The sequence below is a fragment of the Haliotis rubra genome, unplaced genomic scaffold, assembly GCF_003918875.1.
Source record: "Haliotis rubra isolate DU_JTF1 unplaced genomic scaffold, ASM391887v1 Scf224, whole genome shotgun sequence".
Taxonomy (NCBI): Eukaryota; Metazoa; Mollusca; class Gastropoda; order Lepetellida; family Haliotidae; genus Haliotis; species Haliotis rubra.
The window spans coordinates 1286210-1312547 of NW_025766270.1; the positions used below are offsets into that span (position 1 = coordinate 1286210).

A 26338-nucleotide genomic window follows, 5' to 3' on the forward strand; every position below is an offset into this window, starting at 1 on the left:
CCAGAGAACTAATAAAAAGGAGCCCAACCCAAGGTTAGAATGATTGAGTAAGTCTAAACTGCCTCAGCTCTTGAAATTAAGAATTTAAGGGGGCTGCTTGCTCATTAATTCATTCATAAATTCATTCATTCATTAATTAATTCATTCATTCATTCATTCATTCATTCATTCATTCATTCATTCATTCATTCATTCATTCATTCATTTGTTTTGTTTTATTGTAGACATACCATTTTGAATGAGATAACTTTATTTCTTAGACTAAATGTCAGACTATCCTACAAGTAGAGACTGTGAAATTGCTCCTGCCTGTTATGAGACCAATTACATGTATTATGGAAGATACAGCACCAAGAACAGACAGAGAAGAAAATTAGAAACAGCATCTTTTTTTTTCAAATATTTTTATTCAGTTCAAAAGTATACATATATTAACATAGTCTTTATATACACAACATGGATTCAATCTAGGTACATTTAAAACAGCATCTATCAGTTTTCCTTCACATCATTCATGCCCTACCTAGCCATTGTAGTTTGACGTAGACAACAAGCATTGTTTACTATTTTGGGGTGAGGTAGATAATGGTATCTACGCAAACAGCATACTTACAAAGCTGTTGTCACACCGAGTCAGTGTCAGTTGTAGGAGATGGATCTATTGTCATTACTACGTAATTCAGTTAGTAGCTGGAGTATGTACAGTTGCCTGTTACTGTGTGTTACTACATCAGTCAGACACTGGGTGCCATGAGTGGATGTCACGCTCCAATCACAACATGCACATGGTAGGAACCTGCTTCAGTTGCAGCGTAACATTGCACAGAAAACTACACCAGCAGCATGGCTGCTTGAATATATCGTCAAGTTATTTGGTTTGTTTGTGGTTTAATGCCGCACTCAGCAATATTCCAGCTATATGGTTTTCGGTCTGTACATAATCGAGTCTAAACCAGACAATCCAGTGATCAAAAGCATGAGCATCGCTTTACACAATTAGGATACGATGACATGTGTCAACCAAGTCAGCAAGCCTGACCACCTGAACCCATTACTCACCTTTTACGACAAGCATGGGTTGCTGACAAATTCTAACCTGGATCTTCATGGGTCTAACAGTTCACAGAGAACAACACCAGCAACATGGCTGCATGAATACATGGTCAAGTTATGTTTTATCGGTGCATGAGAGCAGGAAAGTGGCAGCTTAGCTGTTCTGTGTTTTTCAGGAAATATTGTTTATGCCATGTCATGACGTGCATAATAAGAATGGACTTTAAATATTGTGTTCATGGAGGGCCTAACATGTAGATTTCAGCAAGTGAACACTTGGTTATCTTATACCTGCATTGCTCCAGTACTGTTAAATACAGGATTGATGCAAATGATTAGCATGCACTGTGGTGGTAACTGGGAATATTACTGAGTAGGTTACATTTAACTTCTGTGTAAAACGTCATTTGTACCTTTGGTTACATTGATTTAGAAATTTGTTAGGTCAGTTGTGTGTTTTTTAGCAGCACTGTGATTTAGCAGCCCAGAGGAATGTTTTAAGTTCTTGTTGGGATTTGCTTACCCTCTCCATCACTGGTGATGTTTTGCATGACTACTACCAAAAGATAGGTGACAAAGATTCTTCTTCTGTAAACTTCTTCCAAGGGGTCCTGTGAAATTCTTTGGCACATGTCTTGATCAAATGTAACGGTTATGAGGTAATCACAAAAAATGTTTGTGGTAACACATTCTCAAAACATGTTAATGTTATTAACAATACTCTTGATATATAATTTCTTTGTAAAGGTTATTCAAGGTCAGGTCATGGTCAGATGGTTATGTCACTGTCTTTGTCAGGTATTACCTTTAGAAGCATGCGACATGTTTGTTTACAAATCCTACCGCATCTGATGTATCGGCTAGGTCTTACAAAGGTCAAGGTTATCATTGAGGTTATTCTGAAGCATGGTTGTTTAATTCATTGCCAGGTACAGCTATGTACATCCCTGATGTTTGGTAGTTGTTGGTTCTTTAGAAGTTATCTTGATTAAGGTCAAAGTCTGCTAGTAATTTCTTTCAATTAGTAGAACATGGTGGTATGTTAAGACTTTCAGCTTCAGGGAAGTGACTGTGGCAGGGATGCCTTTGTCTTTCCAAGTGAGTGTAAACACCTCCAGCAACATAATGTTATAGAAGATGAGAAATCTGCAGATGATGCGTGTATGTTAGCAGGTGCTAGATACAGTTTGGATGATTGTGTAGCTTGCCAACAACACATAATATATTGCTTCATCGCCTGTCAAAACAGCAACAGCTTTCCTCTGAAGTTTTAGATAAACTGTTATGGCTGATGGTGAGTTGAGCTGACTGTTCTTGCCGACATAACTGTAGACAAGAGAAAACAGAAAACTTTGGGATATGAAGCCACTGTGTTAGCTGGCTATAAGTGTGTGGTCCTGTCAAGATAATGTCATACTCACCCTTACTCATTAGTCAGTGCCTTCTCCTGTAGGGCATATGGTCTCGGGGTAGCCTCGTGGTTAAAGGGTTCGCTCGTCAGGCTGAAGATTCGGGTTCGATTCTCTACATGAGTATAATGTCTGAAGCCCATTTCTGGTGTTCCCCTCTGTGATATTGCTAAAAGCGGCAATAAACTCACTCACTCACTCATATGTTCAGGGCACACTTATCAGATCCAGTGTTCAAGTGTATGGATCCATTCATGAACAGATTGATTATTGAACTTTCATTCTTTCCTGACCTGCTACGCCTTCCTCTCATGAAAACCCAGACACCCAAATTCAACCCTTGGTTCTGGAAGTGCAAATATGTAGGGATTGAATAGGATGGAGTTGAACCTTGTTCCACCCACTCCTTCCCACTGAGTGACGATGGTTACAGGAGATGTAGTCGGTGCAAACAGCAGGTTCTATAGGTTTTGCCAATCAGTTCTGTATATGATAATTACTTACGCCACATGTTTGATTTTACGCTTTACCTATTTATATTAGCTAGGCTGGGTCAAAATGCAGATAGAAATGAATGAGGTCATTTTGTAGGTGAAGGTCAACATTTCAGATTGGTCGATATCAGATTGTGTTTTGTCAGGTCAGGCAGGTTAATGAGAAAAAATGTATAAGAATGTATGATTTTTACAATTTACTAATTATATGTTTGTCTATTTTCCCATAAAAAGAAGCTCTGAAGAAAAATAGTGTCTAAGATTTCATTCATTTGCAAGCAGAGATATTTTGTTGGGTATCGCTAACTTGAACATACTTTGTAATTCCTGCTTGACAATGGTACCAGAATCTGTATCGAAATGTCGAACTCACAAAATAAAAGAAGCTGTTATCAATAGTTTGTTCAATATTGTACTTCCCAACTTCTAATATGCTGCTCAAAGAAGGGTATCGCTAGATATCTAAAACACTGGAGTGTTCCTGGCTTGTTAGTGTGGAGGTGGGTTTGTCTGACATGGGTATATTAACATGGATGCCAGTCATTAATGTACACCAGTATGCTATTCCCATCAAGTCACAGGTCAGCGAAGGAGGCTGCTGGGCCGCTGCTGGTGTGCCACCAATCTGCTTCTCTGTGATTTATCATCATGAAATCCCCCTCCATCCTAGCCAGCAACAGAGATCATGTGTGATCACTCCTGATAGGTGGTACATGTTCTGCTTCCTCCATGTATCTACATCACCGCCACGAAGCTGAGTATGCAAGTTAAGGAATTATGGAATTCTTCTTCTCTGTTCAAGGAGTATCACTTGGTTGATAAAGTCACTGCAATCATCACACTGAAAGATGGAAGAAGCTTAAATCTCTGAGTCAACTCTTTGTTGAAACTACAGCTTGTAAAGTGACACTGACGCATATTGTGTACAAGTTGTTGTAGAGGTTGCAGTGTATCTCAGTTAAAGAGAAAAATGCATGCACAGTGTCAGAATGTAAGAGAGTAAACTTTAAAGATGTCATTGTTAGAGGATTTGTACCCCCTCTATCTGTGGTCTTTAACATATGGAATAAGACAAAACATACCTGACTGCAAGGCTTAGTTTCATACATTGCATCAAGGTATGCTACTTGCAAACATTTTGAAGACATCAGGCAGGAGCACACAGTAAATGTCCTGTGCAAGTTGGGAATACATGAAGTCACTCCTACCACTTTCTGAAAACATCAGTATGGTGTGGGCAAACATAGGGTTAAAGTCGGGGAGAGTAAAAAATTTGAACCAAAATTCAGCTGATCCTTTTATGGCTAGGGGATATAACTCTGTATACCATGCTCCTGCAGCACATTTACACAGTTAACCCTCCAACGTATCTGCAGATGTTGGTAGAGAGACTGAGATTTGCCTTAATGAAAACAGCTGCAGCAATGGTTATAGATGTAGAAGATGTCATGGTGTAACTTTTACCTTGTCATTTTCTTCTGAAGAAAAGTAGTGTCTGTTCAAAATAACACTAATTATTTTAGGACTTCATTTTCTTATCTTAGATCATCCGTTCAGTTGGAGTCAGTCCTTTCAGTTGGTGTCAGCCCTTTCAGTTGGAGTCAGTCCTTTCAGTTGGTGTCAGCCCTTTCAGTTGGAGTCAGTCCTTTCAGTTGGTGTCAGCCCTTTCAGTTGGAGTCAGTCCTTTCAGTTGGTGTCAGCCCTTTCAGTTGGTGTCAGCCCTTTCAGCTGGAGTCAGCCCTTTCATTTGGAGTCAGTCCTTTCAGTTGGTGTCAGCCCTTTCAGTTGGTGTCAGACCTTTCAGCTGGAGTCATCCCTTTCAGTTGGAGTCAGTCCTTTCAGTTGGTGTCAGCCCTTTCAGTTGGAGTCAGCCCTTTCAGCTGGAGTCAGCCCTTTAAGTTGGAGTCAGTCCTTTCAGTTGGTGTCAGCCCTTTCAGTTGGTGTCAGCCCTTTCAGTTGGAGTCAGCCCTTTCAGTTGGTGTCAGCTCTTTCAGTTGGAGTCAGCCCTTTCAGTTGGAGTCAAACCTCTCAGTTGGTGTCAGCCCTTTCAGTTGGAGCCAGCCCTTTCAGTTGGTGTCAGCCCTTTTAGTTTGCCTGGTGGAGTCAATCCTTTCAGTTGGTGTCAGCCCTTTCAGTTGGAGTCAATCCTTTCAGTTGGTGTCAGCCCTTTCAGTTGGTGTCAGCCGTTTCAGTTGGAGTCAGCCCTTTCATTTGGTGTCAGCCCTTTCAGTTTGCCTGGTGGAGTCAATCCTTTCAGTTGGTGTCAGCCCTTTCAGTTGGAGTCAATCCTTTCAGTTGGTGTCAGCCCTTTCAGTTGGAGTCAGCCCTTTCAGTTGGTGTCAGCTCTTTCAGTTGGAGTCAGCCCTTTCAGTTGGTGTCAGTCCTTTCAGTTTGCCTGGTTGAGTCAGCTGTTTTAGGTGAATTCAGCCTTTTCAGCTGGAGATTTATGGCAACCTGGCTGCCAATATTGTCCTTTGTCCTCGCCACCTTAGATGCGAAAATATGCTACTTATTTGCTGAGTTCACGTGCAGCATGGAAAGTATTGTTTGTATTCAATGCAAACTGTGCACACACTAATAATTCGGCTCAGAACATTTCAGCCACCCCTCTTAGTTGTGGAGCTAGGTTTTGACATAGACCTTTGCAAGTGGAGTCTCTAAGACTTACGAAGACTTATGACAGGTGCTCAGAGGCCGTCCCACCCAGCAGCAGTAGCACTGATCTGTGATAAACATGCTGCTACTCCATCTGGTTAGTGTTCTTCATGGACATGCAAGCCTCCACAGGTTTCTGCTCAAATATGTACCTTTTAAAAGAAAACCTATTTAGATGGGAAGTACTATTTGTGTCTTGTGTCTCCCGTGACAGGAAGCTTGTCTGTCTGGATCTCACATTGCCCGCTGACCCTACAGTACTCATCAGTAAAATGATGTTGTTGTTTATATATTACACAGTCGGTTGTTTTTACACCAAGGTAATGTATGTGTGGATGTTCTCCTGTCTCCGTCATGGCTTGGTGCTGGGCTGTGATGTTGTCGGCACCATAACTTCCTCACTGCAAAGTCAGTAAATAAACAAAATACTTGCAAATGTTTGTGAAAATCCTGTGAAGAAGACACACAAAACCATGAGGTTAATCACAAATCCAAACTCAGGAGAGTTACGTGAATAAATACTATGTGAAAAGACCAGGATTTATCTAGAGCACAGTATTCCTTATTAGCTCATCCCCTTGGTATCAGTAATGTATCAGTTAAAACTGTAATGTACTGGTTGATACAGTGTGTGGGTTGTGGAGGGAGAGGGTACTGGTTGATACAGTGTGTGAGTTGTGGAGGGAAGGAGTACTGGTTGATACGGTGTGTGAGTTGTGGAGGGAAGGAGTACTGGTTGATGCAGTGTGTGAGTTGTGGAGGGAGAGGGTACTGGTTGATACAGCTTGTGGGTTGTGGAGGGAGCGGGTACTGGTTGATACAGTGTGTAGGTTGTGGAGGGAGAGGGTACTGGTTGATACAGTGTGTGGGTTGTGGAGGGAGAGGGTACTGGTTGGTACAGTGTGTGAGTTGTGGAGGGAGCGGGTACTGGTTGATACAGCTTGTGGGTTGTGGAGGGAGAGGGTACTGGTTGATACAGTGTGTAGGTTGTGGAGGGAGCGGGTACTGGTTGATACAGCTTGTGGGTTGTGGAGGGAGAGGGTACTGGTTGATACAGTGTGTGGGTTGTGGAGGGAGAGGGTACTGGTTGATACAGTGTGTGGGTTGGGGAGGGAGAGGGTACTGGTTGATGCAGCGTGTTGGTTGTGGAGGAGGGGGGGTTGGGGAGGAGAGGGTACTGGTTGATACAGCTTGTGGGTTGTGGAGGGAGGGGGTTGGGGAGGAGAGGGTACTGGTTGATACAGCTTGTGGGTTGTGGAGGGAGGGGGTACTGGTTGATGCAGTGTGTGGGTTGTGGAAGGAGGAGGCTTGTGGAGGGAGGAGGTTGTGGAGGGAGGGGTACTGGTTGATACAGCGTGTGGGTTGTGGAGGGAGGGGTACTGGCTGATACAGTGTGTGGGTTGGGGAGGGAGAGGGTACTGGTTGATACAGCATGTTGGTTGTGGGAGGGAGGGGGTACTGGTTGATACAGTGTGTGGGTTGGGGAGGGAGAGGGTACTGGTTGATACACTGTGTGGGTTGTGGAGGGAGGGGTACTGGTTGATACAGTGTGTGGGTTGTGGAGGGAGGGGGTACTGGTTGATACAGTGTGTGGGTTGTGGAGGGAGGGGGTACTGGTTGATACAGTGTGTGGGTTGTGGAGGGAGGGGGTACTGGATGATACAGTGTGTGGGTTGTGGAGGGAGGGGGTACTGGTTGATACAGTGTGGGGTTGTGGAGGGAGGGTACTGGTTGATACAGTGTGTGGGTTGTGGAGGGAGGGGTTGTGGAGGAGGGGGTACTGGTTGATACAGTGTGTTGGTTTTGGAAGGAGGAGGTTGTAGAGGGAGGGGGTACTGGTTGATACAGTGTGTGGGTTGGGGAGGGAGAGGGTACTGGTTGATACAGCGTGTTGGTTGTGGAGGGAGGAGGTTGGGGAGGGAGAGGGTACTGGTTGATACAGCGTGTTGGTTGTGGAGGGAGGAGGTTGTGGAGGGAGGGGGTACTGGTTGATACAGCGTGTTGGTTGTGGAGGGAGGGGGTACTGGTTGATACAGCGTGTGGGTTGGGGAGGGAGAGGGTACTGGTTGATACAGCGTGTTGGTTGTGGAGGGAGGAGGTTGTGGAGGGAGGGGGTACTGGTTGATACAGCGTGTGGGTTGTGGAGGGAGGGGGGTACCTGAGATGCCTGTTTATTATGTGTTTTGGGTGTAGTGTACAAACACACTTGTTTCAAATACTGGATCATCTTCAGTTGATCATTCACTTGATTGTTCACTCACCCACTCAATCAATTAATCACTCACTCACCCACTCAATTAATCACTGATCCGATCACTCACTCGCTCACTCGCCCGCCAACCTGTCTGCCCACCCAATCACTCACTCACTCACTACCTAACTCAGAAGCAGCACCAGCCTCCTATCATTTTGCTTTCCACTATCGTCGTATGGAACCTGATGACTGCTGTTTCTTTTGGTAATTGTAAACATGCTTCCTTTTCGACATACATTCTTTTCTAAGCAGATTTGTTTTGCTAGTCTACCTTGACATTCTTTGTGAAGATGGTTTTTACATTACCTGCTGGTACAAGAATATCGGGAGCTCTTTTTATTTTCAGGGGATATTTTGTAACATGTACTTTGTGAAATTGTCCCTGGAGGTTTTCCCCCTGCTGTGGGGCCATGCCGTTACACAGTCATGTAATACATTGAAGCTATCAGGATTATGATTGTGGTGTTTGATTTGATGCCAGCAGTTTTGCTCCTGATCAGTCTACTGTGGTTTGGGGTTCTGTTTCTCGAAACTGATCATGAATGAAAACAACATTGTGTCTGGACAATAAAGGTAAACAGTAACTTGAAGATTGATATACGTTAACAGAATTGAACTGTTAGGACTGCCAGCTGGCCTGAGCGTAGTCTCCCTTTTAAGAATGGAGTAGCCCATTATCGTGTTGATCCAGGGACTATCTAGATGGGTTGTCGTGATGTCCGTTATTGGTCAGTGACTCTCCATCATGACATTGAGAGACAGCAGTAGCAGTAGCCCTTTAACATGTTGATCCAGGGACAATCTGGATGTGAGATGTCCGTCATTGGTCAGTGACACTCCATCCTGACATGGAGAGACAGTAGTAGCCCGTTAACGTGTTGATCCAGGGACTATCTGGATGGATCAGCCGTCATACCGTGACCACATAAACACCATCATGGAGCGTGTATTTTACTGAGCTGTGTGGCAGGGGACGTGGTTCATTGAAGCTTTATGTCAGACAGACTGATTATGTTCTGATCATATTAAGCGAGTTATGAGAACATATGCCCGCCTCAGTTTTATTACTGTGGTAATTTGAGACCCATGGCCCAGTTCCTCCTGGTGAGAACAACAGGTAGACGAACCCAGCGTGTATGTATGTAGGTGTAGACAGTGCTATGAGGAAGTCTTGGACACTTTCCAGTAATTTTACTGCAATATTTTCCCTCAGCCTGAGACTTTCAAATGTCAGTCTGAATTCTGAATATATAAATGCATGTTAGGGGCCTTGCTATATTTGACATCAACCCTAAATATGTGTATAACCATACGTATGGAACTAGTATGCGTGGGTTTTTTATTGAAAAAAATCTAAAATTACCAATTTGCTGAAAGTTTGTAAAAGTTATTGAGAGCAAAGTGGTAGTGAAAAACCCCTAAACAGCTCCATCAAAAGTCAGTTAGTAAAATCTGCACGAGTGTTCTTTCTGTTCTTCCCTTCACATATTCCTCTGAACAGGAGGTGTCTTCCCCGTCTTATCATGAGATCACTGATAGGAGTGCTATATTACCCTTCTCTGTCATGCTATGCCAGTTGCATGTTGCAGCAATTTGTCTCGAGTGTCAAAAACCATACGCACTGGAAAAACGTTGCCTCTTTTGAAGGTCTGAATTCACCGCCTCTTCACAAGTGTGCATGGATTCACAGATAGGTTTAGCATGCAGAACATTGATTAGTTTGAACATTTAACTTACTTGTTCTTTACTTGGGATCCAGTTTTAGCTGAAATTAGATTTAACAGAAAACTAGAGGAGGTTTTAAAAATAGTAAATTCAAACAACAGAAATAATACCGCATCTACAACATGAACGTAAAATTTCTTATGAAATGGTTCTTTAATTAGGAATTCCTGAATGTTGTAGCACATTGTCTCGTGTGGCCTGACAAGGTAGCATCAAGGTAGGACGATCTGCATCATGTTGGGTGTGAGAGATACATCGTGTTAGTAGGACAGTATGTATCATGTTGGTAGCAAATTATGCAACCTGTTGGTAAGATTGTATGCATCATGTTGGTAGTACAGTATGCATCATGTTGGTAGCAAAGTATGCATAGTGTTGGTCAAACTGTATGGATCATGTTGGTAGTACAGTATGCATCATGTTGGTAGGACAGTATGCATCATGTTGTTCAGACTGTATGCATCATGTTGTAGGACAATATACATCATGTTGGTAGGCAGATATTTAGCATGTTAGTAGGACAGTATGTATCATTTTGGAAATATATGTCCTGTATTTCAAGAATGTCATAAACAGTTCCATGTTTAAGAGATTGCATATTTGGTTTTGCCCGTTTCAGCAATGGTCATGCAAAAAACTGATTTGTATTAGGTTAGATCACTCAAGCTCTTTTTTTTTCAGTTTGACAAACCGTTTTCAGTTTGACAAAATGAATGTGCAAGCACTGAGTGAAACTGACTAACAGGAGTGACTACATAGTGTTTTATGCAGATAATACAAACAGAGAATGTCTTTTTATATCATTTCTCCTGCCTAAAAAAGGTTTTTAAGATTCTGGGCCACTAAAATGAAATAGCACCCCTGCAGCTTTAGAACACCATGTAGAACACCATGTAGAACACCATGCAGGTCTTACTGTGGTCTGTTTACTTAGAGCAGTTTACAGCAGGTACTTACACTATGTAAACCTGCCTATGTTATGTAATGATCAATGACTGTAACACATGGTCTGAAATTAGTGCATATAAAATCCAGAAAGCAGACCTTTATGTAGGTATATTACAGACGCACATCATGTGTGTGGGTGTGCACTCTCCAAGAGGCTTCCAGTCTCGTGCCAGGCCCATTTCACCCTAAAAACTTAACTACTGAGATTTGTATGTGGTAATATTAATTACGCCCCACCTGATACTTAAAAGTTGACCCAGCTGAAAAGGCACCATGGTTGACCATGGTCAACCATGTAGCTTACCACGATAAACCATGGTATTACCATGGTTTACCATGCTAAACCGTGGTCACTAACATTTCTCCCCATGGTAGACCATGGTCACCATGGTATACCACAGCAGACCATGGTCATTATAGACCATGGTCACCAGAAACCATGGTAGACCATGGTCACCAACATTTCTCCCCATGGTATACCATGGTATACCACAGCAGACCATGGTCATTCTAGACCATGGTCACCAGAAACCAGGGTAGACCATGGTCATCTTAAACAAAACTATGGTAGACCATGGTGTTGTTCTCATACAAAGTAATGGTTGACCATGGTCATCACAGACAAATCTATGGTAGACCATGGTCATGACAGACCAATTTTACATTTCAAACTGTGATAAATAAAAAAATTAAAATTGAAATCCTGACTGTTTCATGACATTGTGTTTCATTTATGAATAACAAAATAGCGGGAGCATTCAATGAAGTGTTACACAGGCATTATACTAATAGCATTACAAAGGGCGTGTGTAAAACATCTCAGATGTTTTTTCGTCTGTGTGCATTAAACAACTAAAATTGAACACTTCACTCGGTGAGAGACAAGTAAAAATGAAGTGTAATTTAATGAAAAATACAAGAACACAATGTCATAAAAACAATTATCAACGGGAACAGTTCACGTAATTTAACTTTCTCATTGTTGCTACAGAAACACACACACAAATAAGGAACAAAGGACGTCTTATACACTTGAAAATCAAAAAAAATTAACCCTCCATTACATTTTGAAAATAAAATAATTTTGCCCTTTTTGCTAAAGTTGTCCATTAAACTGTAAACCCCGCGTCTCGTGGTCTTACTAGTTTTTGTGCCTGGTTTAGCGTTTAGTTTTGATTTTTCAAAAATACAGCAACAACATAAACAATGCACGACAGAAGGCGAAAACAATATTCTGTGCCTAAACACGATCCGTTTTTAGAAACATAGACAGTTCTGCGTAAAACTTACCTGCTGTCAATAACAGCGTAACCAATTAGTGCTGGAAGATTTTTAATTCTCTTTCTTTTTCATATTTACTCCATAAAATAAAATTTGAAAGTACAATGTCAAAATCGTCTCATTTCATTGAATTTCTCCCGTGAGTGATCACGATGCGGCAAACGTGCCTAAAACTTGTTATAAGTGCGTCTTTCGCCAATGTTAATGGTGAAGCTCCCGATTTTAGAACACATTTCACTGTCACTTCCTGTTCAGCACGTGCAATATGACCCGGAAGAGATTACATCAAAGTAGATTAATGAAATTTAAATTATTGCGGGGATATGTGCAAAAAACTATTCTTCCAATGTTATGACCGGCGGAGGAACGTGGTGCACTGAATATCTTTTGCGCGATTCCGCCGTTGACAATATTATTGTTTATGAATTCTAATTTTGATGTTGATGCCTTGATATTGTAATTCTTGCCTTTATTTTGTTAATAAGATGAGAAATTATCCACTGTTGACTACGTAGTGTTGTTATGAAGTACCCTCGATCGGCGTGATTGCAAAACACGGCCACGCGCCTTCGTGCTTACGTAATCTTATTGCGACTTCAAGAACGGATAGCACTAATCATACAGCCTTTTACATACATAGTTCACGATACATCCCTGGTCGTAACTAATTAATTTTTCTTTTCTAAAAATATGTTTCAACTTCAACTCGCACCATTCGGGACAAGCCCGAATGGAGATAGTACGATCTGAGGAGACACGCGACCGTTTCCAGCCAGCACGCGATCGGATGCCATAGCTGCTACTTGTCACGTGAGACATTTGTGAGCCGCGCAAAACCAGTGATAGGCGCGCTGAAACACAACTTTGTCAACACTGGCAATAGACTACAACGATCCAAGCGAAGAATATCCCTAATATATTAGCAATGGCGGATTTTGAGGATAATCCAGCGATGGATATGTCAAGAACTCATGATAAAGGAATAGACTAGATTTAGTGCCGATGGATACATCTCAAGTTGAATTCCAGTGGACATAAGCATGAGCGGTAAGTAAATAACAGCAATATTGAAATTATTTTGAATGCAGATATATTGAAATTGTTTTGATGTTCGGGAATACGCACATCTGAACGTATGTGGCGTGGTAAGTAACAACAGTTTTGAGGAGAATGGCGGAAAGAGCGATATAAGATATAGCAGTGTTCATTTTATAAACAATGTACTTCCCTCAAACGGAAAGTCAGTGTTAATTTGGGTTTTGTGCAATATGTTCTACATATCTATGTTAACACACGACCAATATCTAACGGTACTTTTAAAAACAAAACCGTTATGACTTTTTTAGTTAAGTAATCAGTGATCGAATGGTGTCAAAGTTCACGGGGCTTGTAGAGGTCAGCCTGAAAGATTCAGTTTGTTTGCTTAGATTACACAGACAGTAAAATAAATTCAAAGGGTCATAAAAGGGAGATAATTGCTACAGGCATGTTTATGGATATTACATTTTCTTTTCTATCGTATTTGTATTCAGTTTTGGAATAACTACTGACTGTAAACCAAAATGACTGTGCCAAAACGTTTAGCTATTCACTTAACGTGGAAATAGATTCATTTACAGTAAGATACGTTTTCTATGTTATGATATGTTGATTATTATAAATAATGGGGAATGTAAACATTTCAGAATATTATATTTGGTCATGAATGTAGACTAGTGATTTAGAAGCCAATTTGGTGTTTTAATTTCTAATACATGTTGTGTTACTTGGCATAGACTCTTCATATTACAAAAATATTTTAAAGTCATCTGCCATCAGTGTAAAGAAATTATTTTGAACAATATAATTAGAGTCTGGTGAAAAATATTTGCAATATGTTAAAATACATAACATTTTGAGCAACTGTAAATATATATTTAAAAACAACAACAACGCTTGTTTGATATTTGCTTAAGACTGTTTGAAATAGAATGATTGTGATTAAATGTTGGTGTGTTTTCAGATTTCCACTGGACGATTCTGAAGAAATGGTCCTAATGTTGAAACACTGAAGATAAAGTTCTACAAGATGAGTTTATTCCTGTGCCGGAGCGTTTGCTCATCACACTGAAGACTTGGGTTCGATTCCTCGCATGGGTACAATGTGTGTAGCCCCTTAGGTGTCCCTCGGTGTGATATTGCTGGAACATTGCTAAAAGTGGTGTAAAACTAAACTCACTCACTCAATATCCCTGAACCAATGTGGACATTTTCGGGGATGTCACCACTGCTCTTTCCGAAGGTTCTTCAGACTTGTGTATATCCTGTTTCTTCTGAGAGAAATTGTGATGCCCCTTGTACAACTTCCAGGTAGATGATTTTGGGCCCTGTTGTAATTTCTCTGTTGGTTGTGACTCTCATTTATTATGTCTACTTCTAAACCATATAGACTAAAAGTGATTACTCTTTCTGAAATTGTATATTACTGCATGAAATGGTGTTCTGAATTGGTTAATTTTCCTGGATATAGACTGACATCAAGCTGCCCTAAAGATGTTTTTAGAATAAAATAATAGATAAGAATATCCTCTGAAAAATGATGAACATGTCCACATGCCATTTGTCCCTAGCAGCATTACTGGATATGTAATTCTAGTTTGCTTTAGACTTGTACTTGTTGCACAGAATATCCCTCAATCCCTGTGAGTTTCCCAACAACTGTCCTCAAGTTGTCTTTCATTTAAATCTGTCAGTGTCAGCAATAAAATGTGTCTTTATAATTTGAACAGTTTGTTTTCAGTGCATGAGTTTGTTTAATGTTAATTCTTCAATACCCAATATTCTAATTGATCTCTATGCCATGGTGTATGTGACTACAATGTATGTATATATTGTGGTATGGCGTAGTGGTTAGTTTCTTACCATAGTCTAAATAATGGTATTCTAATGTGCCATCTACCGAACAGGGTATACTGACCATGGTCTCAGTTTTTCAGTAGTACACCATGGTACACCATGGTCTCTTTTACCATGGTAATCCATGGTTGACCATGGTACACCATGGTCTCTTTTACCATGGTAGACCATGGTCTTATCTTACCATGGTAAACTGTGGTGCCATTTACCGCGACGTGGTTAAAACCATGATAGACCATGGTCTTTTTACCATGGTATACCATGGTCTCTTTTGACCATGGTGCACCATGGTCTTTTTTTCACCATGGTAGACCATGGTCTCTTTTGACCATGGTAAACTGTGGTGCCATTTACCGGATGTGGTAAGCCATGATACACCATGGTCAACCATGGTCTGTGAACCATGGTCTACCATGGTATACCATGGTATACCATGGTCTTTTCCTGCTCATTTCAGCTGGTGATTCTTATGACAAAACCTGGCATTGGCCTCTGAGCACCAGCTGTTGAAGAAGTCTTTACCTTGATTCTGTTACGGAGATGTGACCTGGATAGATGCCAGAATCCCTTTCCTCAATTCCTTTGTATTGTTGATGTTTGGCCCCCTCCTGCCTGTCTCTGCCATGTGACTGTAATTAGTTGTGCAGTAAGTACTCCCAGCTTCACCCAGTCCACTTGGAGGATTAAGACTGTAATTATCTGTTTGCACACAAGCAATCTCGTATTCCCTTTCATCAAGCTGTAGAAAAAGGAGGAGCAAAAACAGTTATGATCATGAGTCTAATTTTAATTGACCACTATTTACCGATTTTATTATCTTTCTTGTCAGCAATGAATTAGAATATCATATGTGAGTGTTTCTAAAGCAAACATTTTAGTCGTAATATTAGAAGAAATTTGATATTACTTGAAAAATTGAGATGTGAAGTTGATTATCATTATGGTAAATTGTATATGGCAAGTATTCAGTACCTGGGCTTAGCCAATCAACTGGCAATAAGACATGAGCAATTATCTCCTTATGCTGAACCACTTGCCCCTGATCCCACTTCCTGGAAATGCTACTGGTCCATAGACTAGTTTTAATTTTGGCTAAATAATATACTGAGAAATTATTTGTTTTGATATTTGACTAGTTTGTTATATACCTCAACTGTGATACTATACTTCTGTTTTTGTTCTTTGTTAACAAGCAACATATGGCTGCAGTGAGGGCAGGGGCTGTAAGGTGAGGGATGTAGTAGGGAGGGGGGCTGTAAGGTGAGGGCTAGTAAAGGTGAGGCTGTATTTGAAGTTTGTGTGTGTGTGTGTGTGTGTGTGTGTGTGTGTGTGAGAACGACATGTATGTATGGGTGAAAGGAGTCTCTCCAACGGTGCAGCGGGGGTAGACACCTCATTACTGTCACATGGCATCTGCTTGTTCGCTTGCCAGCTGAGTCGAGAACTATGTAAATTTACAGTTCCAAGGAACACAAAATAGCAGTAGGTCATTTATGTTTCTTTTTCTTCTGTTCACTTTGTGTTCGTCAGATGGACGTGGAGTAGGCATGGTGTGTGTGTTTGTGTATATGTAACATCTTCATCCTTCCAGCCAATACACTCTGTGGTCACACAGCTGGTCAGCAGGGCTGGCTCTCGATAGAGATCATGGAGACCGATAATTATAAGCTAAAGATTATCGATAGAGTCTGAGAAGTTACTTTGACCTAAAATGCAAAAAAAGGTTTCCACAACACTGGTTAGTGGTGCTACGTTTATGCATGCATTATTGAATGACTGCAAGTGAGTAGTGTATTCAGTCTATGAAACGCAATTGGCAGATTACCTTCTGTCTTTTGTCTGTGTTTTGTAAATTAAGAGTTTATTTCATATCAATAGTTTATATAAGATATGATCGTTGACACAATTTTCACATAAAACATGTTCATCATTCTTCCCGACACTATCCTTGACTATCAGTCTTCAAGTCAGCTCCACAGTCAGGGTGATCTTATCATCACCACAGGAGTGAGTGAGTGAATGCTGTTTTATGCCACAGTCAGCAGTAGTCCACCTAGATCATGGCAAACTGTAGGCAAGCCAGATCTAAGCCAGTGATTGACTGCAACTTTTTTATGAAATGTCTTTCAGTGAATATTTGTTAAACAATAGAAAAATAGATCTTATCTTTCGGAGTAACACAGGTAAGATTAGGTGATGACATTAAAGTTAATGAAGGCTTGAGGTTCAGCTAGAATGGGTGCCGTGTTGAGGGGTCATACTTTCACCACCTTCACCAAAACATGGGTAAAAAATGTTTGGTTCAAGTTGACTAGTTTCTCTAATGGATTCTCTATGCTACTTGTTGATTAGGTAATATTTTTCAAGTATCCAATCACTTTCAAATTTGACAGTTGTTGCTGTAGTCCTTCCATTATGATATAAAGCAATTATGATTTTGTTGCTACCTGGATTTGCCTGTCATAGATTATGGGATGAGTTAAATGCAAGTTGTGCTCAAACTGCATCTCACTTTTGAACACCAGATGATGTAGAAAGTGTGTTATTTGTGTTTATGTGTGCGGTATCTCAGTTTAGATCTTCAAGAGGAGGTAAATCAACAACAAATACAGTATTTCTTCCTTTCACAGCTTTGATGGGGGAAAATAATTTAACACATGAGCTTGGAATAAATATCGTAACAAATGGCAGGTATTTTGATGTAGAGTGCTGAACAGCAATGCTAGGGTTAACCAGCAATTTTTTTCACACTGGAAAACACTTTAAGAGGAGAAAAGAGCATATTTAAGAGATTTGGTAACTGAATGTTTTGCGTGTACAAAGGTAGAGAAACAGTAAAACAGTCTTGGATGGTGCCAGTATGCCTACCAGATTGTTGTTGTTGCAGCAGGAATGTCTTGTGTTTGGATACACCAGTTGCTCAGCAGGAAACTTTACACTGCTTGTAGTGACTTCCACACCAACTCTACAAAAACAATACGAAAAAAGTACAAATTGCAGAGCAAAAAACTAAAAGGTTTCTTTCACTTTGTTCTTCTTCCTGTATTATAGGTAACCAAAAGAGTTCATTATTTCTACCTGCCTGTCTAATATACATAAAATATATACCATGTTATGTCCATTTGCTGTGGAAACTTGATGCCTGTTTCATAAATACCATGGTGCCTACGATATGATGTGGAAACTTGATGCCTGTTTCATAAATACCATGATGCCTACGATATGATGTGGAAACTTGATGCCTGTTTCATAAATACCATGGTGCCTACGATATGATGTGGAAACTTGATGCCTGTTTCATAAATACCATGATGCCTACGATATGATGTGGAAACTTGATGCCTGTTTCATAAATACCATGATGCCTACGATATGATGTGGAAACTTGATGCCTGTTTCATAAATACCATGGTGCCTACGATATGATGTGGAAACTTGATGCCTGTTTCATAAATACCATGGTGCCTACGATATGATGTGATGAACAATATTAAAGATATATACAAGCTGCTACTTCTGCGTTAACGTTGTCCAGGTGATTCGAACAGGTGCCCACTACAGGCCCCTGCCAGTGACAGATGGCTGGATGGAGGTGGTTACAATGTGTCACCTGTCTGATCCATGTGATACTGTACACCAGTTGGATTGCTGTCATTCTCTTGACCACTGGTTTCCCTGGCCCTGTTTCTGTACAAGCTGATGGGATATAGCCAGGGATATAGCTATGTCTTAAAAAATCCATTCTCGTTCTTCCTCTGATTGCATTGTGGGGTGATGAGGGTAGTCTAGTGTTTAAAGCGTTTGCTCATGCCGGGTTTGATTCTCCACATGGGTACAATGTGTGGAGCCAATTTCTGGTGTTCCCTGTCGTGATATTGCTGGAATATTGCTAAAAGCGGTGTAAAACTAAACTCACTCACTCACACTGATTGCATTGCAGAGTGTCAGAGAACTCAAGTGTATTCCTCAAGTCTGAACAAGTCCTATTCCAGCTGTTCAAACACCACTTTGTCTTTCCCCAAATTTTACATGTATAACATCCTTAGAGTTTATGATTACCCTTAATTACATTACAGTTTCACACAAGGTGCTAATTACGTCTATACCCAGACTAAAAATAGGCACCGGGGAGTCAGGGACCATAGCTACCTCCCTTTGAAAAGCTAACTTTCATTGAAGCATTACAAGACCACTTTTTTCTTTGCATATTTTGATTTTGATTCCCTCATGGATAGAGAGCTCTGCTTAGCTGTCAGTGTGCCTGTTCGGTTCTACAACTACATGAGATATGAAACAGGATCTGCATCATGACATCCGGCAAGTGTATCATCATTATCAGATTGAAATAGGAGATTAACTTCATATATGTCTTCCTGAATACTAATAAATCTCTCCATTTTCTATAAAGCTGACAGTCTTGAAGCCCTTGACTGAGAAGACCCAAAGTCAAAGGCAGTGAACATTGAGTCAATCACTACAAATTTAACAATTCAGTTTATTGCCTTGTAGACAGTTTGTAATGAAGAATCCACATCAAGTACTTGGTAGAGCTTACAGTGCTACTTCTATTTCACCGGTACTGTGGCTAGGGAGAGGTAAAGTTGTATTCCACCTGGTGCCACTGCCAGGAGGGGGCAGTCAGCTCTCGTCATTCCATCCATACTGGGAAGGAGGGATGATTATGTGAACAGCATCTGACATATTTTATACCTCAAACATCGCCAGCTGTCAGGGAGATGTTTTATTGACAACTTTAAACACTCCACCTGACTGGCAGTTTTCGGGAAGGTAGACATGCACCTCCTGAAACTGGAGGAATATTACTCAAATTAACAAGCCTCATATAACCTGCTGTGAGCCAAAGGTGGAGGCATTACGTAGTCAGTCAAATAATTTCTGGACAACATTTATCAAGTAGGTTCCTCTTTGTTAAATGTGTTGTCATGAAGTATTTTATGGTTCCTTTATGAAAACTGTTATGGAAAAAACTACCACAGTAGGAGTGTCAAATTAATGCCATTCTTGAAGAAAGACAAAGGACTGCTGATCTGGAGGTTTCTCTTATTATAGACAACTTTTTGGGGCAGAATGACTGGTTCTTAGTATTGACAGGCACGTAAAGTTATTGGTTGGTCACAATGGCTGAATTGGTATGGATGGTGAGCTTGGTGGGAGTGGGCTTACCTATGTATCAAATGGCTGGCTGATGGATACGACTTGATCATGGCTGCTGTGAATCTGATAAACCTTTATGAGCTGAGTGGGTTGGAGTAGGTATACCACCATAGAATATCACTGAATGTGCTAACAGAACATAAAGTGTAGACTGGTATTTGGGTCCACCCAATTGCAAAGTTTGTTGCTGTTGTTGATAGCATATTGATTGGTGACCACCAAGAAATCCAAGTTTCAGCTGTCATCTCTCTGGTTGGTTTGTGTCCTAGGTGATCAAAATAAATAATACACAAGCCCATATGTGTCAAAATAGATTCGATATTGCATATTTGTGCTAAATAGAATATCGGACAGCCCTTATGTGTCAAAATAGAATATCTGATAGCCCTTATGTGTCAAAATATAATATCTGACAACCCTTATGTGTCAAAATTGAATGTCGGACAGCCCTTATGTGTCAAAATAGAATATTTGATATCCTTTATGTGCCAAAATAGAATATCTGATAGCCCTTGTGTGTCAAAATAGAATATCCGACAGTCCTTATGTGCTAAAATAGAATATCTGACAGCCCTTATGTGTCAAAATATAATGTCTGACAGCCCCTATGCATCAAAATAGCATATCTAGTAGCTCTTATGTGTCAAAATATAATATCTGACAGCCCTTAGGTGTCAAAATATGATATCTGATTGCCCTTAGGTCTCAAAATATAATATCTGACAGCCTTTAGGTCTCAAAATAGAATATCTGACTGCCAATATGTGATGAAAAGGAATATGTGACCAAACAGTATTTTCTCACTGGTTGAGTATCCTTGTGTAAACACTGTACAGCACTGGAGGGAGTGAATCTGGTAGCCCAGTGAGATGTGTATCAAGGCTTTTGTGGATGGAATCATTCGGTCTTATCCACTCTTAGATGCTATCAGTATCACTCTGATACTTATTGTGACTGTTGAACAGATGCCTTCTGGCAATAAAACCAATTCCCTCATCAAGCAAAAGGCAGTGGTCTGTTTTCCCTACACACTTCCAGGTTGTTAGGTAGTGCAGTGTTTGACGTGTTCACTTGTCACACAAAACACATGGATGTCCCACATGTAGGAGGACCATTTTTACTGCCTGTTTGTGCCATAATGCATGAATATTTGACAGAAATCTTACAAGAGGAATCAAAGTCTGCTGAAATATTTCTGCAAACTAGTGTATTTAACAAATTCAAGCCAACCACTTCTGGAATAAGGCCTCACCTGAAAATTGTAACCTAACTGTTTTATTTAGAATACTGTAGTTTACCTGAGTTGTATTTGTGATGTTGAGAGGATTTGTTGCAAATTCAGGATGTTTGTATTTATATATATACTATAAGAATAAATTTGACAATAACTGTTTTAATCTTTTTAATAGCATTTTTTCCCGATAGAATATTCATAAATACATATTTATATTTACATGTACTGTATATAGGAATTTTAATAACTTAAACATATGGTATTTTGTTGTATTCAAACCTTCAAACATATTACAGCTGAAATCATTTTTACTTCAGACTGACAGACTTTCTTTCTGATAAGTTAAGCAATCAAGTTTTCAGTTAAGAACAGACATAAACTAGATACAAATTACTCTATAAGTTTTAGGTGTTATTGCCCCCAAGCCTCTACCTTGAGCCTGTGATGGTGGCCCCCCAGGAATGAGGGAGGATACATACAAACATCTTGAAACTCTTGTGCTCATCACATACACATAGCTCACAGACTCCCCAACCAAACCAGTCTTCATGCTTTTGTCTGTAGCTCCAGAATCAGGGATAAAATATTCCACAAAATATTGTGCTGGGAAATGATTTGCTAAAATGGTATTTGACCCATTGTCATTTTTGTTGGGGGACCTCAAATAAAACCCTGATGATTAATGTTGCAAACTTCTGAAACTGGAGCAAGCTGGTCTCCATACTGTAAAAGTTTGTATTTGACTGATACTGACAGGATAACCCAGTCATAACCAAAGTGCTTGATAGGGTATGAAATTCATGAGGATAGTCATCCTAGGTGATCAGTAAGGTATCCCCACGGGATAGTTAAATTAATCTGGATAGTTTTTCAGCAGATATTTTCACTGTTTTATTAAAAAGAAAATGAGCTACTAGAACATAACATTTTTTGCCCCTTTGTTTATGAACAGAAGATCCCATGTTATAAGATTGTATTTCCATATGCTAAAGAGATTTTACTTTTTCACAAAGTGTCTTTCATAAATCAACATAAACTAAAACAGTATTCACCCAACAAGGATTCTGTAAGTCCTGCTTACATTACACTCTCACCCACTGGCCATATGAAGAACTATGTCCGTTAATGCACTGTCTGTGATCTGGGTACGTGAACCATATGCATTTGTGTGATTCAACACAAAGAGATTCCTTTTCAAAATAATAAGCTACAGTTGTCTGTGAAGCAAGAAGTTTGTGGCTTGTTGTGCATTCTCAGGGGATGACTTAGATAGAAATGATGCTGGCAGCAATTGTGGAGGTTGTGTGATGAATCACAAAGATCACGCACAGCCACCACCGTAAAGCCATAGACAGAGTTGGGGAACACTGGGAAGCTTGCCTGCACATCCTTTGCTTACCTTTGACGTTTAAAGGCTCTTTTTCTTCTTTAAAAAAGAACTTTTTTAACAAAGTATAGCGGTTGATTTCCAACCTTACTTAGATCAAGATCATCACTATGATGAACAACTTCATGGTACAAACCACACATTCTCTTTATTGTTCGCCCTATCCTTCCCTAACTTTCTGGTACAGGGTCTCACTTTTTGTTTGTAACTATGGCAACACTTGTTTTGTTTTATGGTTTGTAGATATAGTTGACTGAAACCAAGAGCCCTTATTAGAAGATACAACAGAAGTTGTTGGGATTCCTTTTTAACCGCAAGAGCAGTTTATCTTTGATGGATTAGAAACATTAGAAGATGCAGTAGACATATTTGTTAATAAGGGACTGTTCATAATTTATGGCTATGGGGGGTGATGATGCTTTTTTTTCTGCTTTTTTTTTTTTTTGGTCACAATTCTGAAGTGGGGGAGCAATTTTGTACACATATACTGGGTGGGTCAGCAATATTGTACATAATTATTAAAAAGTTCAGCTTAAAAATTATGGGAAGGGTGATGGGGTCATTAATTTTGTACATGATATGCAAGGGTGGGGTGGGGGGTGTCACTTGCTTTGCACGTAAATTTTAGGGGAAGGGGGCATTCACATTGTACATATTTCTCAGAAAAATCATCATCACTCCCCCCTTGCCACAAATTATGAACGGTCCCCAACTGGCCATGGTCTGTAAGTCTCAGGCTTTGACAGTTGTCTTTTAAAGGGAACAAAGCTTTCTAAGATGAAAATACTTAAACATGTTACAGTATGACTGAAGCTCTTTCAGGCCATCTTTTCATGAGAACAATCTGTTGTCGGTCACGTCACTAGGCAAGCAACCAGTCTTTGTGAGAACTGATACAACTCCATGTTAGTCAATGTATGGAAACATTTAAATAGTCACAGCTGTGGCAATGAACAGAAAGCGGCAAAATGATGATGAACACTTCATTATGGGTAGCTATGGTGTCTGATGACTTTAGCTTATGGACACTTACAAGTGATCCCATTGGAAAAGAAAACAATTGTGCATAGTCAACATGTGAATATTAATGTAAAACTGTAAACATGAAAATAAAGGGTACTCGAGAAGATCTTCTTCAGGAATTGATTTTTTCACTAAACTTTCAAAACAATTAACGGCAGACCTGTAAAACAACTGGTTTGGTTGAAGTGTTTCTTACAAATAGTGTTTGAAATGTTCAAATAGCAACATGACAGCTGTGACGCTACCTTTGGGTTGACTTCAGTATAAACATACAAAAAGTGAACTTATTTTGCTTGGTGAAATTGTTTTTCTTACAAACCTAGAGGGAATATATTTTGTGTGCATTACCCGTTCACACTAGATATAGAAAGATTACTACAGCATTGCGATACAAAGTGGCATACATACTTCTCTGATGGAAATACCATCACATGTTCTCAGGTGTGAAATTGTTTTAGCTTTGATCTGGAATAGAGGTAGAAGTATATATGATAAAGTTAGTGAAATCTGGGCAGGTGATACTTGCTTCCTGCAGAAAATGAGTAAACTACATTCCTATTTTCTTGCTGCTGAGTTATGTACATGCAATTGATCAAGTTAATTATCCTTAACAGCTTTGCAAAGATGAAGTGTTATTATGTTTGCAAATGAAGTAATTTCTTAGTGTGGCACATATTCTACCGGAAGGGCTTGGTCCATTTTATAATTTTCATCACCCTCTTTACGAACACAGAAGGAAGTGATAAATTTATCTTGATTCAAGATGTTCCAGTATTGAAGATGATTCAAACTAAGCACACTGAATGAATATTGCTGATGATAAATCAATCATTTTTAACAGGAACAGCGCAATATTGGAAATATTAATTTATTCTCTGATATTTTGATGGTGCATATTTAAGCCATGTGGAAATTCCCAGTTTTTGCTCACTGTATTGCCATGTATATTATCACCATATTAATCCATGATTAGTTGAGATAGCTTTAGCCATGACATATTAATCATATGGTGGCACAGCTAACAAATCAGGTGAAGTGAAGCAACACTAGTTGCAGTCTGTGTTGGATGACCATGTTCATGTTGCCAGTGTTCACCCAGTAGTGAAAGGGTACCAAGTAGGATGAGATTGCAATGATGCTGTTAACCTCCTAGTGCCTCACACCACTGGGAGATGAGAAAGAAATTCATTCACATACAAATGAGCTGTTATTATTATCTAAAATGTTTGTTGCAGGTAATGCCAAGTGGGTTGTGTCCATCTGCACCTCCATCAGCAGGGGTCTTCATCACCTGCCTCAAGCTGTGCAATGCATCCTGGGATAGTACCCGAGCAGCCCTGACAGAGCCTATACCAGGTGGTCAGGAGACTCAGCAACTACCCCCAGTTTGGTTCAAGCCAGTGGAAACAAGTGCCCCAACAACAGATTCGAAAAGCACCATGTTTCCATGTCCACTGTTCCTGTCTTCAAACCCAGAACTACATGGTGACAACAGTGTGGTGCATCATGTCAACCTACCAACACTTGAAGAACAAGGATTATGGATTCAGAAACGTGTGTACATGCTGTCTCACACATAATACAGACGTAACTTCTTGTCAAGATATGTCCACGACAGACATTGCTTTACAATTGTCAGAACACTGTGATGTGCTTTATTAATTTGACATATATTGTCAGATCGTTATATTTATATATATATATACTGAGGGAAACAAATAAGGGAACACATGAAAACAGTAGTGTTCCTTTATTCTTTTCCAGGATTCTTCGCAAGCTTTGTACGGAGGGTAAAAATCTGAAAATATATGAATGAACACTGCAATGAAGTGGTGTTCCCTCAGTATATATAAATAACAAAATGTTACCAACTTGTATTATGTAATTCCATCCGTCCAAACCCTGTTGAAATTGTATATAGAATGTATACTGATGTGTAGCTATAAGAAAGATGGAGACCGACAGAAGTCCAAAACATGCCAAACAATAAAATTCCACCAAATATGAGTATTTGTACACAGCTTTTATTGCTGTCACCATGAGCAGCCTTTATATACTGAACAAAGATATCCACCCAAATATTCATGATTGAGAGCTTTTTTTTTTTGTTCAGTGTATTTTTACTTGTACAAAAGCCATGTTTCAAAATATAACTTTGAAGTATTATCTTATCACATGCATTTTTATAGCAATAATACAAAACCAGGTCCAAATGTAAACCTAAGGCATTTCAGTATATTTTCTACTGCTGCAAAAGAAACACATCTTATGGTGTTGGTCATGTGCATACTGAGTATCATTGCATATCTGTGATAATGTGAAACTTGCACTGCTTGTCTTTTTAATTCTTTTTGTGAAACAGATTTGTTTCTTCATTGTATATCAGTGTGAATACCAGTATATGAATATTAAATGAACAATTACATAATATGCAAAGTGTTGTTCTGGACAATGGAAGTGTGCAATGAGCACTGCACCCATAAGGACATGGGACAAGTCTCTATGGTATGTTGGACTTTTCAATATTGTCACAAGTGCATGTTTGAGAAAGCAAATTGCATTATCATTTCCTTGGACAATGACCATATGCCGGCCCTTACGAGAGCTTAATGAGATGTTGCGATACAATACAAAGTACCTGTCAAGATCCGGGTTAGAACTGGTCCTCAGAAACCAATGGTTGTTGTAAGAGGCAACTAAAGGGGATGGCTCAGACTCTGACGATAAAAAACTTCATCATATTCCAATTGCGTATAGATTGATGCTTACTAATGATGTTGATCACTGGACTGTCTGGTCCACACT

The 26338-nt window shown here is 39.9% G+C and overlaps 1 protein-coding gene and 1 long non-coding RNA gene across 2 annotated transcripts in view; both read left to right on the top strand.

Moving 5' to 3' along the window:
- The window catches only part of LOC124277587 (dynein heavy chain domain-containing protein 1-like), a 208656-nt gene extending 182980 nt beyond the window's left edge, over positions 1-25676 (top strand). Inside the window, 1 exon segment of the mRNA XM_046713305.1 lies at positions 24769-25676. Coding sequence (XP_046569261.1) covers positions 24769-25113 — 345 coding nt within the window. The 3' untranslated portion in view covers positions 25114-25676.
- Positions 12721-14578, top strand: LOC124277607. The gene is made up of 2 exons (XR_006898871.1): positions 12721-12866; positions 13822-14578. It is a non-coding gene; the product is annotated as an uncharacterized LOC124277607 (long non-coding RNA).
- Positions 25677-26338: the final 662 nt, after the last annotated feature.